General features: G+C 46.9%; 1 protein-coding gene across 1 annotated transcript in view; it reads right to left on the bottom strand.

Annotated features, from left to right (window-relative positions):
• Positions 1–1,509: 1,509 nt before the first annotated feature.
• Positions 1,510–16,979, bottom strand: part of HECW1 (HECT, C2 and WW domain containing E3 ubiquitin protein ligase 1) — a 256,280-nt gene continuing 240,810 nt past the window's right edge. The window contains exons 24-27 of the mRNA XM_019940665.3: positions 12,585–12,731; positions 10,894–11,008; positions 8,653–8,851; positions 1,510–1,942 (exon numbers count right to left, since the gene is read on the bottom strand). Of these exons, the coding sequence (XP_019796224.2) occupies positions 1,831–1,942; positions 8,653–8,851; positions 10,894–11,008; positions 12,585–12,731 (573 nt within the window). The 3' untranslated portion in view covers positions 1,510–1,830. The remainder of the gene's footprint in view (positions 1,943–8,652; positions 8,852–10,893; positions 11,009–12,584; positions 12,732–16,979) is intronic.

Raw genomic sequence — 16,979 nt, forward strand, 5'->3', positions numbered from 1 at the left:
CAGATGTCTGTAACATACATGTTCCCTGATTGACAACAGGTACACAGCAGCAAGGGGTGCGCACGAGCGTTCTAATCTCTGCTAAAGGAAGGTCTCCTTGTACAGTACAGGAGGCACAATTAACACACTGTCTGGACGCAAACCAATATGAACTCTAGACCTGGCTCTGGATGAAATTAACTTTCCCACATTTCTCACATTTCTCCCTTGCTTAATATACTGAAGGACAACAATATGACATTTCAACAGCTCTTTTCCCAGTGAAGAAAAACACTTTCATTAGTGACATATTTCAGACGACATGCTAACAAGGTTAGACAAACAGCAAATGACCATCATGTTTGGGTTTATGGCAAATGTAATTGAGAGGTTAGGCTGTCCCTGGAGCCTGCAACTGTTGTTCTGAAAACACTACGTTTTCTGAGACGTCTCTTTACTGAATGCTAAAAGAAACTGGATCCCTATTTTGACACAAATCAGTGTGCCTTTGGGGAGTTAGGTCTTTGCTCCAGGAGGACCACTATGGAGGAAGGAGATGTATTATATTGCCCTTTGGGGGGTTAGGTCTTGCGCCAGGGATGACTGCTACGGAGGAAGGAGATGTATTATATTGCCCTTGATTCCTAACAAGCACCATCGCTCTCTGCGGCTTCCGACTTAGTGCGGTCCCTGTGGACAATCAGATGTGAAGGAATTTGAACACCCTGATGAAGGAAAAAAAAAAAAAACCATGAAAAAATGAAAACACTATCAAAGTTGAAATAAAAGTTTGTTTGCCAAACAGGTAATTACTTGGCTTGAACAAAAGTCATGAGATTATCAGGACATTTTTCTTCCTCTGGGAAGGAGACCTGTGGCTAGATGGAACAAAGCAAAAGAAAACAGTACAGGACTCAAGTATTCAGACCAACTGAATATGTCCTTCTAATATGCCCTAATGCCCTTCTCCCCTTTCTCCTGTTTGCTTCAACGCATTCTATACAACACAATGGGGGTAGACGCCTCGTTGTTTATGCTACATAATGAGATCTCCTTCTTGGACTTGTGCACAAGTTTGTGCTTCTTGGGTGGTGGGTGTTCACGGGGGGGTGCACCTCCCTCCCCCCCCAGGACTTCTCTGAACTCAAGTCGAGCCACAATCCCCACAACCATTGGGATGCCCTGTGTTGCATCAGCAGGAGGTGTGTTTCTTAGTGTTATTATTGGTTGGAAAGTGAAACATTTGCACCATATGTCTAGGCTAGTTCCAGGTGACGGGACCAATGCCACATACGAATCATGAGTTGAATGTATCAAAATTGTGGTGTTGCCACTGCTGTTTTTGGATGGATTGGATGCCCAGGGAAAAAGCAGAGTGGGAGGAAAAGAAAGAGTTGATCAGCTCCTATTCTGGCGTTTGTTGTTAGAAATTATTAAAAATGGTGGCTCTGCTCAGAAGAGATGGGTGTAGAAAAGCTCGGAATGCTTAATGCTCAAATTTCCCCTTAAATCATAGAAATGGAAGTAAACATTTATTACCATTTGGTCAAGTGTAGCATAACTTGCATTCATATTTCATTGTCAGTAATGGAGGTATGTGGAGATATACACAGACCTTGAGACAGCTGTTTGTTTGTTTGTTTTTAAATATTGCATACAGGCTAGCAGTTCATTGAAAGTAGAGGAGATAAGCCTGAAGGTAAGATCTGAGAAGAAGGCAATGCTTCATGCACAGCTCGTCAATCCTGATTTGGTTTGAAAACGAAAATCATGGAATACCAAAATCAAAGGAGAGTTGATTCAGGGAAAGGGAAAGGATGATGTCACTGGCCAGGAAAAGTTTTGAGTTCCTCATTCAAGTCCAAAGGTGCTGGTTTCTTCTACCGCCGTTAACAGCTTTTCATACAACATGGAGTACGAGGGATAAGGTGGAAGATCCAATCGATTGAAGCACGTGTGTGCCCTGAATGGGGGAGAAAAGGCTGGTCAAGGTGTTTGTTTCAATGGTACAACTGGCTTGGCTAGTTCTGTGCTCAGTCTGAATCTGTGAATCAGAAGTGAATCTAAAGAGGGTAGAACCATGTTTTAGGACCACCATAACACACTTGCAAACTAAGAAGCACAGCCTTGGGTTTCCCTGGTGGCGCGGTGGTTAAGAATCCGCCTGCTAATGCAGGGCACACGGGTTTGAGCCCTGGTCCGGGAAGTTCCCACATGCCGCAGAGCAACTAAGCCCGTGCGCCACAACTACTGAGCCTGTACTCTAGAGCCCTCGAGCCACAACTACTGAAGCCCGCACGTCTAGAACCCGTGCTCCGCAACAAGAGAAGCCACCGCAATGAGAAGCCTGTGCACCGCAATGAAGAGTAGCCCCCGCTGGCTGCAACTAGAGAAAGCCCGCACGCAGCAACGAAGACCCAATGCAGCCAAAAATAAATAAATAAATAATTTTTTAAAAATTAAAAAAAGACAGAACCACAGCCTTCCAGACAGGAATAGACCAGTTGAAGGACTGGAATATCTAGAAACTGGAGGGGTGGGTTTGCATTTGGAAGCAAACCACGTCATACTAGCACTGCACTAGCAAACCAGCGACATTTTACAACTGAGAGATGAAGTTGGATGTGGCCAGCAAAGGAACATAATTAGTATTAGAGGATTATGTTCCCAAGTCTCCTTGCCCAGCTCTGATTTCTGGGCCTCTGTAAACCCTGTGCATTGACCTAGAGGTGCCAATGGATGCCCTGGAACTCTCGAGATCCAATGCCCCATCAAGGCAGGTGTGATGGAGCAATGACAGTCCGACTCCTTTACCATTCATAGTGGGGCCTGCTTAACCTGAAGCAGAGATGCCGCATTTCCAAGAACAGCTGAGCTTGGGGGATAACCCTCCCTGGTTGCCTGCGGCATCCCGGTGCCACCTGCCCTGGGTTCAGCTTATTTGGTCATGTACTTCATCCTGCGGGCCCATCTGTGTGGGCCAGTGTTTGGCCTAGACAAAGAACGGCTTTCCCCGCTATGTGCCAATGCGTGGACCAGGACCAGACCCTGCTAACCAAATGAAGAGGGGCAGAAAAATGCCAAGTGTGCTTCTGGAACTGTCTGAGTTAGCCAGGGGCGGGATACGGGCAGACCGCATCTTCTTGGTTTTTTTTTTATCTAATGATTTTCACTGTCACTCCGAAGTGGAAATAATACAGAAAAAACAAATCCTATTTAGAAGATAGCTGGGATCAGATTAATTCTGTAAAAGATAATTTCTGGGAACTGAAAACAGTAGCAAATGGCCCCTCTTCAAGACCTAGTCTGAACACCCAGAGTTTCTTCAAGAGTTGTTCTTAGTGCATTAATCTATAGGCCTGGTTAACTCTTAAATAAATCCTAGTTTGTAATCTAGAATGAATGAACATAATCAAATCACGATTTGATTCCTCATTCCTAAGTCCTCGCCGCTCTCCACGTGTGGTCCTGACAGCACGGAGGACCTGCTTACTTCATTACCTGGGCACTGGACCCACGGCTCCCAGGTGGGCTGGGGTTGTGGACAGAATCTGGAACCAGGGTTCAGAAGACCTCTATTCTGGTCACGGTCCAGCCACTGACTAGCTTTATAACCTTTGGAAAGTCAACGAATCTTCCTGAGCCTCAGTTTTCTCACTTATAAAATGGGATAATAATACACATTCTGTGCACCTCAGAGGGCTGGTGTGAGGACAGCACATAGATGCCTTTCGTAAACCGTGAATCATCATTTAAGCATCAGGGCCGCTTACTAATCATGTGACCACCATTGCAGTCATGACTTTAGGAACTGTGTCACCCACGTGGGGACTTCAGACCCTTGGCCTCTTCCACGTGACTGCAAGCAAATGAATCAGCCTCATCTCGTATTTGTGAAGTCGATATTTTGGGACTCCACTGGATCTGTTCAGTTGTGTCGTGTCAGATTCCACTCTGTCGGTGTTATTCTAGGGTTCCAGCATTTTGAGATCATTTTGGATGGTACGACGTGTGATACTTCTAACCTGTGTCATCTGCACAGTCGATCTCTCCGTCTCCTCGAGGTTTTCCAAGTTACCGACTAAAATGTGCACCAAGACAGTACCGAAGCCGGTCCTGCTCCTCTGCAGTAGAGACCACTCTAAGCTTGGTTACGAGCAAATGATGGAAAGAGGCAGCACCGCTACCGCGTGCGGCTGTGAGGCCAGTTCTTTAAGTGTGACTCCTTTTCAAGTCATCTTCTTCCACCGCCCAACTACGGCCTCAATCTCTGGACAGCTTCTCACTCTATCACTGCTGAATCTACTCTTTTCCAAGTTTGTCAATGACCTCTCGATTCCCCAATCCAGAGGCACATTTTCTATGCCCACCTCCTCAGGCTGTTTGAAAGCATCTGACAGCTCTTCCTCTGAACATCTCTCTTCCCTTGGCTTCTTTTTTTTTTTTTTTGCGGTACACAGGCCTCTCACTGTTGTGGCCTCTCCCGCTGCGGAGCACAGGCTCCGGACGCGCAGGCTCAGTGGCAATGGCTTACGGGCCCAGCCGCTCTGCGGCATGTGGGATCCTCCCGGAACGGGACACGAACCCACGTCCCCTGCATCGGCAGGCAGACTCTCAACCACTGCGCCACCAGGGAAGCCCTTCCCTTGGCTTCTTGATGGCTTCTCAGTGGCTGTCAGTTTCTCTTAGGGACTCCCAATGGCTCCCTCATGCCTCCTTTGTAGCCCGACAGCCTACAGAGCAGGGCTTCCCACCCGACACCACTGACACTTTGAGCTCGATGACTCTCCACCGGGAGGGACTGTCCTGTGTCTTGTAGGTGTTTCGCAGCATCCTTGGTCTCTATCTGAGAGAAGCCAGGAGGACTCCTCCCCGACAACCAAAAATGTCTCCAGACATTGCCAAGTGTCCCCTGCGGGGACACAATCACCTCTTTCCTGCCCTCCCCCATCCCTATAGAGTAAGCCAACTACCAACTTAACCAGGCCTCCACCTTCATCCTGGGCTTGGGCTCAGTTTACATCTGCACTGAAGCATGTTTGCGTTAGAATTTTAGTCCTGTTAATCCGCCCATGACTCATACTTCTGTTGCCCCTGGTCCCTACTCTAAATGTAAACCCCTAAGGTTTTCTCCTCTCCTTCATCTTATCTCCACGCTGCCTGTGCTGGGTCTACCCTGACCAGCTCCCGAGTTTTCTTTCCTCCCAAGCCTTTCCTTGTCAAGTTCCTCAGTAAGGAAACTCTCCCACCTCCTGGTCTGGATGTGGTTCTCAGCACTCGGGAGTGCAGATGGTCACCGTTCACCCTGCTGCATGCTGGGCTGTGGATGGATGAACGACTTTTCCACTCCCCACTGCCCATTCTACATCATTACTTTTCAATCTTTGATCAAACATTTCTGTTCCTCTGAATCTCATGCCATTTAGATATTTTTTCCCCCAAACTACAGGTTTTGTCCGGCATTTTATTTCAATGAAATAGGATAGGGTAGGAAATAGTGTATTACCTGCAGGTAATAAGGATGAAGTATTGTTTTGAGGAACATGTGTTTCAGGTACACACACACAGGAGTACCTATGCATGTATTGTGTTGGGATGTGAAGGGCCCTTCTCTCTGTGGGCTGTAGTTAAGACACGTTTGACCATCAGTGATCTAGACGTACCTTCCATACCTTCTGACCTTCTGGGTAACACATTTATCAAAATCTCTGGTACTTGGCTTCAATGCTCTCCATTTTCAGGTCTTCCCACCAGACTGTGTAGCATCTGAGTCCACTTGGTTGGCTGTTCAGTGCCCTGGCCTGCCAGCTCCTTGACCCCAACCTCCGTGACCATTTCACCCCTCTTATGCTCCAGCGATGGTGGTTTATGAAGTTTCTTCACCAGGCACTGTAAACTTAGAGCCTAGAAACCTCTACCCTCAGAGTCCTTTGTCCTAATCCCCACACACTCTGGAAAGCACGGACTTGGCCTGATGTATGGTTTTGCTGTGACGCTCCCTCGTCTGGGAGGCCAGCTGCCTTTCTAGAGGGAAGGTCTGAGGAGAATGCAGCTCGTCAGAGCGTGGGTTGCACACGGGGCTCACGGTCTCTGGGGAGCTCCGGGTCACCCCGAGGGTGCTCGGTGCTCCTGCTTGCCTCAGGCTTCTATCACCTGCCATGTGGCCAGGCCAGGTCTTTCCGAACTACCATTATTGGAATCCAGAGGTTCTTTCTTTCTCTCCACACATAGGTGACACTTTCTAGGTTCTTGGATCATCAGAAAATGCACAAGGGAGACTAGTCGGGGGTTACTACTCAGAGGGTCGTCTTCACTGTCCCCTTAGAGGCATCTCAGCACTTGATTCTTGGGGCCCTTCTGGCCTACGGCGAAGTCCCCACTTCCCCCGAGAACCCTCTCTGGGATTCGCGGGGCAGCAGCCTTCTTAGGAGCGCCTTGGCCCAGATGTGCTGAGCCTGTTCATACGCCTGACGTCCACCCTATAAGTTCTCTGTGTGGGTTGATAGGATTAATGCACATTTCAAAGCTGCCCAGAGCATATATGTAATTAGACTCAATCTCTGACCCCAAATGACAAAAGCAATGACTTCTCTTTCCTAAAGAGTAAAACAGACTCCTCAGCGGGTCTTCTCTCCGTGGCCCACCAAACTCTCTCTATCAACTGCGTCCCCTGCGAGTGTCGCACTGGACGTCTTGTCCTCCAGGCCAATTTGGTGGTCTTTCCTGAACACAGCTGACCCTTCCCACCCCCAGGCTTTGCTCCTGCTGTGGCTTCGGCCCAGAATCCCCTCCACCCTTCCTTGCCCCTCAGGGCTCACCTAAATGCCAGCTTCTCTGTGTCATCGTCTCCTGTCAACTCGATCAGGTTTAGGTCTCTGTTCTACAAACTCACAGCATCCTGCTTTTATCTTCCCTTCTTACTGCCCCTCTGATTGCACCTGGAGTCGTAATGACTTACTCTTCCGCTCCGTTCCTCCCTAGACTGTAAGCCCCTCTGTGCAGGTTCATTGCTGTAGCTCAGGCCCTCCTTCAGGTGCACACTGAGGTGCCCACTATGAGAGAATCATCAAATGTGACTCAAATTCACTCCTCTAAAGTAAGAGCAAAATGTTTCCCAAAAACTTATCCTCCAAATCTATCATTCAACTCGACAAATGGAAATCTTGCCTTTTTAGCCTTATTTTCTTGCCAGACTTCGTTCAGCAGGTTCAGTGCTCAGCAGAGCCGTGCAAATGAGCACTGAGGGTCTGCTGATCGAAGTGGGTGAAGCCAGGGCTGAAAAGTGCCCCAACGCTTTAGGCTGTTATTAACCAGCTGGGCATGCACTCTGCCTCCTGGGCCTGCTAATACGCACCGTCATCAGGTGAATTATCTCCGGGATGCTAGAAAGTCTAGGAAAGCTAGATGAAAATTATAGTTCAGTCAATCCTTCCACAATAGGGATTTAGCAAAGTGTCTGGGAGGCCATGTAGAAATACAGCCGAATTAAATACGAATCTTCTGTTATAATTAGAAAATATCACAGTAGAAGAAAATAATGTGGATCAATCTTATGTTTGCTGAGCGGGTTTTAATACTATAGTACCTACACAGAAGTATCTCTTTAGTGCTCCTTATTTCACCGATGAGGAATATGCTACCCAAAGTGGCACAGAAAGGACGGAGGAAGTGTTGGGATGAAAACTCATGGTGCAGGGAATTCATTCCGTTCAACTGCCTGGAGCCCTAGTGCCTCCTTTTTTTGCATTATCTTACAATAATTTCATCAATAGCTTACTGTATAGAAGCCACTATAGAGACCGGAGATATACACGTGGTCTTGTCTGCACACATTTTGAAACATAGTAGGAGAAATGCAACAGGTACATGCTAACTATTCCAGGGAATATCAAGTGTATCCAGTGCTACGTCATAGTGAGACAGGCTGGGACCTGGGGTCCTTTACTGCAGTGCTTGCACCTGGACAAACATCTCCTTGAGCAACAGAATACAAAGAAACTCGAAGGGACTAAAAATAACTGCAGGCACGGGCAGTTAGGGGCAATTATGAACAATAAGATACAAAAAGGCCACACACCAACTGCCACTTCTGAGATGCCGGGAGCAAAAACGGGGGACTGTGCATGATCCCTGCACACAGCACCACCAAGGGGGTGTGCAGAGCACCGAAGCCCCGCCTCTGGCCCCACCCAGCCATTGGCCCCCACCTTCACTCCATTTAAGGGAACAGCTCACCACCCTGCCTTGGGGGCGAGTCCCAGTAAACCCTTTCCTGAATTTGTCTGGCCTCTTATCAATTTCTGTTGATTAAAGAGTCCAAGAACCCGGGTGGGTAACAGTAGAAGTCCAGACACAGTGCTGGCAGGACCACTTTGGATGCTCCCCCAGATGAGGCATTCCTCTTTAAATTAAATTGGGCTACGTAGGACTGACACATGGACCACGTGATACCACTAGCCCAAATACCATCAGTCAACAAAAAATCACTAAGAATATGGTCTAAATGCACCTCCCCGAGACTTCTCACCCACACCTTTCACTAATGACTCATGGAACACTACTTTGGGTGGCAGGAAAGAATTCCATCCCAACGGTTAAGTGCCCAAGCTCAAATGACAAAGCGTACTTGGCCTTCTTCGGCAGGTTTCCCAAAGGCGGGCAGGAGCTCCATACCTGGGGAGAGATGTAATTTTCCCCCATTTCTCTATGCAAAAGCGCCGAAGCCCGTTGCTCCCTCGAAGGGCTGCAAAGCCTTCGTAGGGCACGCTTGACGTCCCCGTGACGAACTGCAGTAATCTGAGTCTCTGCTCGTTGTTGAAACGTTCCACCGCAGCCCAGAACCAGCGGATCACGAGATGCCCATCGTGATAACCTGAGTGGAGCAGGAGGGAGACCGAGAGGATGTGTAGAGGGGAGGAGGGAGTGGGGGGGGGAGATGAAATACACATCAGGTGTGCCAAGAACTGAACAGCAGCTCTCGATCTGCTGATTTCTCTCGTGATGGCCTTTCGGTAGGTCTAAAACAATTTGTATAACGGACTCCAATTTAAAAACAAAAGCCGATTTAGAAAATAGGCACTTTGTAAAAAGGCTGTATGCTGTGAGGGATGTCCTCAGAGATGTTTGCTTTCTATTTAAACAACTGGGACCCCGGGAGTCCTTTTCCTGCCTGATATAAATGTGGACAAGGAGTGACGAGGCCTGGTAGAGATCTTTGGGGTTCCGAAGAGACAAAGCTCTCTACGAATATGGTATTTCCTGGTATTGTCTTTGTTCTGATGTCTTAGCTCTCGGGACCCACATACTGTGGCGCGTCTAGGACTTAAGAAAGGCTGGAGGTGAATGTGAAACTTGGTCCACGGAAGATGCCGGGCTCTCCAAGTGCCCTTGGAGCCGCTGCCCCCAGATCAGCCCTGGGCTGCAAAGAGTTGGGCCCATGGAAGTAGTATGGGGCCTCTCACAGGACAGTAAGGAAACCAAGCTTGGAGCAATCCCTTATGATAAGGTAGATGGTTCCCCACTGACTGCAAATGCACGAAACACTCAAAGATGCAGAAATCTATGTGGACTGGGGCAGAAAGACGGAAAGCTTCACAAGGGAAGGGAGGTGTGAGTTCGGCATGTGAAGGGCTTGTGGGAGTGCAGGAGGGGAAATAGAGAATGATAAGAATGAGGAATCAATATGCAGGGAACAGCAAGCCGACTAGACCAGCATAGACCAGCATAGACCAGCATAGGGGTTCTGCTGAGGACTGAAGGGACCTTGCTGGGGCCTCAGACACCTTAATAGCTAGGCAGAGACACTGTGACTTGACACCTTAGGTCGGTGGCTTTCCTACCAAGCCAGGAAGGGCCTCGTGGTCCCACAGAGGTTTCCTGCTACATGGCTGAGTGTACCGGGGAGACAAGGTAGGCTTAGATGATGGGACCCTTGTTCACCCTCTATTATATTGATAGGGGTTTCTCTGTAATATTTTACATGAAGAAAGGATTTTCAGCTTAAAGAACGTTCAAAGGTTTCTAAGTAATAAGGAGCTTGATTGTTTTGTGGGGTGGGAAATGCCCTGATCAAAATAAATGTTTCAGGAAGGTTGGTACGGCAGCGTGAAGGTGAATAGCTAGGAGGGGTCAGACATTAGATTTGGAGAGATGACAGTGAGAACCGTGTTGCAGCAAACCAGGACTGATGTGAAGAGGGCTTCACTTCTACAGGGAGCAGGACACCCTTTCCTGCCAGCAAACGACCCAGCTCTGGAGATGGCCCGTGGACGGTGGCGTTCTCTGGAACGCATCTCCACCGAGTTATGCCAGAGACGACCAGCAGGGATTACTGTCACCCAAAGGAAAGTCTAGGTTGGAAGCTGGCGGAAGGCATGGACCAGAGCCTACTTTGCACACGTACTGAAGTAAGGCCAAGTTTTTTGTAACCTTCAAAAAGTGATATTATTTTATATTTATATTATCACTACATATGGAATATATATATGAACAGTATTCAGCCATAAAAGGGAATGCAGTAGTGAATCATACTACAACGTGAACAAACCTTACTGAGTGAAAGAAGCCAGACCCCAAAGGCCACATACAGTATCATTCTATTTACATGAGGTATCCAGCACTGGTACATCCACAGAGACAGAAGGCACACTGAGGTTTGCTGGGGTGGGAGGATGGGGGAGGAAGGGGGAGTAACTGCTTCCTGGGTCCAGGGTTTCCTTTGAGAATGAGGAAAACGTTTTAGAATTAGCTAGAGGGGATGGTTGCACCACATTGTGAGTGCGCTAAACGCCACCACGTTGTTCCCTTTAAAATGATTAATTTCATGTTATGTCAGTTTAACCTCAATAACATTTGTTAAGAAGTGACGGACTGTGTCTGTGAGAGCTGATCCGTCAACAAGCCCCACTCGCTCACCTCCCCGGTACTCAGCGTTGTTCCGCCAGTCGACCAGGTCGATCTCCGCCGTGCCCGCGATCACCAGCTCCAGCTCCCTGGCATCGAACACGGAGACCAGCCTCGAGTCCACCACCTGAAATCCACATTAGGCCTCAGCCTCCAGGCTCAACCTCCTGGAGAGGTTACATTCATTATTATTTGTGGGTTAAGCTGGGAGGCTGACCACTGTTTACACCTTTTTCCCCCAATGTGCTATTAAGTTTAAGTTCAGAATCATGAGCATTTTGAGACACTACCCCTTCATGAGCTGGGAACTCAAAAAAGGTCTGCTGCTTTTCACTGCTGTGATATTCCCTCTCGGAATGATGTTATGAATAAGCCTGACTTGACCTTCCAGTGTCACATTTAAGTTTCCAAATAACATTGCCTTTTGAAGGCAAAAAGTCCAAGTCCCTGGACTCCTCTCCTCTACATAAAGGGATCCTCTCCTCTACATAAAACTAGGACTTATTTCCTAGGAATGGACGTTATATATTAAAATGACTGTCTTTTCCTTCCTTTCTCCCCTTACTTCCTGAATTCCTCCTTCAAAGATCCGGGAAGATCTGCTTGGTTAGTGTTCTAAGCTCCGACTTTACATCTTGTTGCCAAATATATCAGGTACAACTGAACACCTGCAGTGGGCACCTCCTTTAATCAAACCAGTGGACCAGCCAGTCACCCACGCTGTTCTCTATCACAGCAGCAAAGAAAACCTTCCAACACCCAAACCCTTGTTTCTAAATTGCAAAAGTTTAACCATGTCAATTTTTGGTGCACACAAAGGCTAGCAGTTGTCACTGTCCTTTTTTTTTTTTGATTACTATTGATCTCTGATGCTTTTTTTAAAAAACTTTTTTTAATTGAATGAAAGATTCTTTAAATTCTATAGTGCTTTAGAACTTTCAAAAGTTTCACACACGTGATTTCATACAATCCCATAATACGTCACTGTCCTCCTGATTTACCATCTCAGCATGGATCATGTGGTACACAGTGACACTAGGAGCATATCTCCTTTTATTGTGTTTTGCTTTATTGCATTCTACAGATACTGCTTTTTTTTACAAATTGAAGGTTTGGGGCAACGCTGCATCATCAGATGATGGTTAGTTTTTTCAGTAATAAAGTATTTTTTCAATAAGTTATGTACATTGTTTTTTCTAGACATAATGCTATTGTACACTTAGTACACTACAGTACAGTGTAAACATAACTCTTATAAGCACTAGGAAACCGAACAATTCACGTGACGCTTTATTGTGACATCGGCTTTACTGCCATGGTCTGGAACTAAACCCGCAGTATCTCCGAGGTCTGCCTGTGTAAGAAAATAAAAATCAAGCGAGAGCGGACGAGGCCCTCCACTTCATTTCACTCATTTTTATTTCACTGAGTGAAAGGAGATGCAACACGCACATGTCTTGGCAGGACGTGTCATGTGTTTTCACAGGTGGCACAGCAGGGCCACACCAATGCCAGTTTTGTGAGACCACGAGAGCTGGGTTTCCCAGAGAACTCTGACCCCTCACCCTCTACCCCCAGGAGGCCCTCTTTGCACGCTGGTGAGTAGAGCTGAGCCCTCTTCCTGCCTTGCTTGTCCTCTCCCTTCTCCTAACAAGCTGTGTCGGGGGTGAAGGCCTGGCGTGCCTGCCGAGCCTGGGTCTCACCTCGTAGAAGCCCCGGACCAGGGCCTCGGTCTGCTGCACCGCTCCGCGCTCCACCCGCCACCTCACCATCCTCTCGATGTACTCTTTCTTGTTCTTTTCTGTCACTTGGGTGTTCGCTCCTCCAGACTTTAACTCCCTCTCCGTTACCTTGAGGGGAAACAAAGATCATGATGCTTGTTGACTCAGCTTATCTTACAGTGAGACAGATCGATTTTAGGAGGATGAACTCTTTGCAAAAAGTCGTCTTCACAAGCATTTGGCATCATTACTTTCTTGCTTCTTTTTCCTTTCCTGGAAGTTACTAGAAAGGTTCTGGTTGTTCTAAGCAGATACTTCAGTACCTTAGAAGCATTTTTGTTTTATAAAGAGAAAATGTGTTTCTTTAACTCAAGAGGCTTAATGGAAATAAAAGAAAAATGCCCCTGGTTGTCCCTAAATGGACTGGAATGTCCTTATCCTATAGTCACATACTTGATTGCCCCAAATCCCAATTAGATCAAATTCTTAACAGCCAAATTCTTCCCCAACCACAGCAGATCATTGGCAGGAAAACAGTGGAGGGTGGGAGGATACTTTTGCAGCCAGGTATAAGAGTGGCTGAAGAGTGACAGCCTGACCTTGAGAAAGGAAACAGAGATTGAAGTTGCCACGTAGTATGAAGATGCATGTTTGTTAGGACAAGCTAACAAGAAAAGTGATGATCTGCGCTTTATTGTTTTGAAAGGCAAGAAGGCACATAACATATTAGACATTTTTTTTAAAAAGAGTTGGTGTGTTAAATTAGGAAGATGGCGGAAGAGTAAGACGTGGAGATCACCTTCCTCCCCACAGATACACCAGAAATACATCTACACGTGGAACAACTCCTACAGAACACCTACTGAATGCTGGCAGAAGACCTCAGACCTCCCAAAAGGCAAGAAACCCCGCACGCACCTGGGTCGGCAAAGGAAAAAAGAATAAACAGAGACAAAAGGATAGGGACGGGACCTGCACCAGTGGGAGGGAGCTGTGAAGGAGGAAACATTTCCACACACTAGGAGTCCCTTCGCGGGCGGAGACTGCGGGTGGCGGAGGGGGGAAGCTTCGGAGCCGCGGCGGAGAGCGCAGCAACAGGGGTGCGGAGGACAAAGGGGAGAGACTCCCGCACAGAGGATCGGGGCCGACCAGCACTCACCAGCCCGAGAGGCTTGTCTGCTCACCCGCCGGGGCGGGCGGGGCTGGGAGCTGAGGCTCGGGCTTCGGTCGGAGAGCAGGGAGAGGGCTGGGGTTGGCGGCGTGAACACAGCCTGCAGGGGGTTGGTGCACCACGGCTAGCCGGGAGGGAGTCAGGGGAAAAGTCTGGACCTGCCGAAGAGGCAAGTGACTTTTTCTTCCCCTTTTGTTTCCTGGTGCTCGAGGAGAGGGGATTAAGAGGGCTGCTTAAAGGAGCTCCAGAGACGAGCGCGAGCCACGGCTAAAAGCGCGGACCCCGGAGACGGGCATGAGACGCTAAGGCTGCTGCTGCCGCCACCAAGAAGCCCGTGTAGGAGCACAGGTCACTCTCCACACCCCCCTTCCGGGGAGCCTGTGCAGCCCGCCACTGCCAGGGTCCCGGGATCCAGGGTCAACTCCTCCGGGAGAACGCACGGCGCGCCTTAGAATGGTGCAGCGTCACGCTGCCCTCTGCCGCCGCAGGCCCGCCCCGCATCCGTCCCCGTCCCTCCCCGCGGCCTGAGTGCGCCAGAACCCCCGAATCAGCGGCTCCTTTAACCCCGTCCTGTCTGAGCGAAGAACAGATGCCCTCCGGCGACCTACATGCAGAGGCGGGGCCAGATCCAAAGCTGAGCCACTGGGAGCTGTGAGAACAAAGAAGAGAAAGGGAAATATCTCCCAGCTGCCTCAGAAGCAGCGGATTAAAGCTCAACAATCAACTTGATGTACCTGCATGTGTGGAATACCTGAATAGACAACCAATCATCCCAAATTGAGGAGGTGGACTTTGAGAGCAAGATTTATGATTTTTTCCCCCTTTTCCTCTTTTTGTGAGTGTGTATGTGTATGCTTCTGTGTGAGATTTTGTCTGTATAGCTTTGCTTTCACCATTTGTACTAGGGTTCTATCTGTCCGTTTTTTTTCTTAAAAAAATTTTTTTTCTTAATAATTATTTTTTATTTTAATAACTTTATTTTACTTTATCTTACTTTATTTTCTTTCTTCCTTCCTTCCTTCCATCCATCCATTCTTCCTTCCTTCCTTTCTTTCTTTCTTTTCTTTCTAATATTTCTCCCTTTTATTCTGAGCCGTGTGGGTGAAAGGCTCTTGGTGCTGCAGCCAGGAGTCAGTGCTGTGCCTCTGAGGTGGGAGAGCCAACTTCAGGACACTGGTCCACAGGAGACCTCCCAGCTCCACGTAATATCAAATGGCAAAAATCTCCCAGAGATCTCCATCTCAACACCAGCACCCAGCTTCACTCAACGACCAGCAAGCTACAGTGCTGGACACCCTATGCCAAACAACTAGCAAGACAGGAACACAACCCCACCCATTAGCAGAGAGGCTGCCTAAAATCATAATAAGTCCACAGACACCCCAAAACACACCACCAGACGTGGACATGCCCACCAGAAAGACAAGATCCAGCCTCATCCACCAGAACACAGGCACCAGTCCCCTCCACCAGGAAGCCTACACAACCCACTGAATCAACTTTAGCCACTGGGGACAGACACCAAAAACAACGGGAACTACGAACCTGCAGCGTGCAAAAAGGAGACCCCAAACACAGTAAGATAAGCAAAATGAGAAGACAGAGAAACACACAGCAGATGAAGCAGCAAGATAAAAACCCACCAGACCTAAAAAATGAAGAGGAAATAGGCAGTCTACCTGAAAAAGAATTCAGAATAATGATAGTAAAGATGATCCAAAATCTTGGAAACAGAATAGAGAAAATGCAAGAAACATTTAACAAGGACCTAGAAGAACTAAAGATGAAATAAGCAATGATGAACAACACAATAAATGAAATTAAAAATACTCTAGATGGGATCAATAGCAGAATAACTGAGGCAGAAGAACGGATAAGTGACCTGGAAGATAAAATAGTGGAAATAACTACTGCAGAGCAGAATAAAGAAAAAAGAATGAAAAGAACTGAGGACAGACTCAGAGACATCTGGGACAACATTAAACGCACCAACATTCGAATTATAGGGGTTCCAGAAGAAGAAGAGAAAAAGAAAGGGACTGAGAAAATATTTGAAGAGATTATAGTTGAAAACTTCCCTAATATGGGAAAGGAAATAGTTAATCAAGTCCAGGAAGCACAGAGAGTCCCATACAGGATAAATCCAAGGAGAAACATGCCAAGACACATATTAATCAAACTGTCAAAACTTAAATATAAAGAAAACATATTAAAAGCAGCAAGGGAAAAACAACAAATAACACACAGGGAATCCCCATAAGGTTAACAGCTGATCTTTCAGCAGAAACTCTGCAAGCCAGAAGGGACTGGCAGGACATATTTAAAGTGATGAAGGAGAAAAACCTACAACCAGGATTACTCTACCCAGCAAGGATCTCATTCAGATTTGATGGAGAAATTAAAACCTTTACAGACAAGCAAAAGCTGAGAGAGTTCAGCACCACCAAACCAGCTTTACAACAAATGCTAAAGGAACTTCTCTAGACAAGAAACACAAGAGAAGGGAAAGACCTACAATAACAAACCCAAAACAATTAAGAAAATGGGAATAGGAACATATATATCGATAATTACCTTGAATGTAAATGGATTAAATGCTCCCACCAAAAGACACAGACTGGTTGAATGGATACAAAAACAAGACTCATATATATGCTGTCTACAAGAGACCCACTTCAGACCTAGAGACACATACAGACTGAAAGTAAGGGGATGGAAAAAGATATTCCATGCAAGTGTAAACCAAAAGAACGTTGGAGTAGCAATTCTCATATCAGACAAAATAGACTTTAAAATAAAGACATTACAACAGACAAAGAAGGACACTACATCGTGATCAAGGGATCGATCCAAGAAGAAGATATAACAATTGTAAATATTTATGCACCCAACATAGGAGCACCTCAATACATAAGGCAAATACTAACAGCCATAAAAGGGGAAATCGACAGTAACACACTCATAGTAGGGGACTTAAACACCCCACTTTCACCCATGGACAGATCATCCAAAATGAAAATAAATAAGGAAACACAAGCTTTAAATGATACATTAAACAAGATGGACTTAATTGATATTTATAGGACATTCCATCCAAAAACAACAGAATACACATTTTTCTCCAGTGCTCATGGAACATTCTCCAGGATAGATCATATCTTGGGTCACAAATCAAGCCTTGGTAAATTTAAGAAAATTGAAATTGT

The sequence above is a fragment of the Tursiops truncatus genome, chromosome 9, assembly GCF_011762595.2.
Source record: "Tursiops truncatus isolate mTurTru1 chromosome 9, mTurTru1.mat.Y, whole genome shotgun sequence".
Classification (NCBI taxonomy): Eukaryota; Metazoa; Chordata; class Mammalia; order Artiodactyla; family Delphinidae; genus Tursiops; species Tursiops truncatus.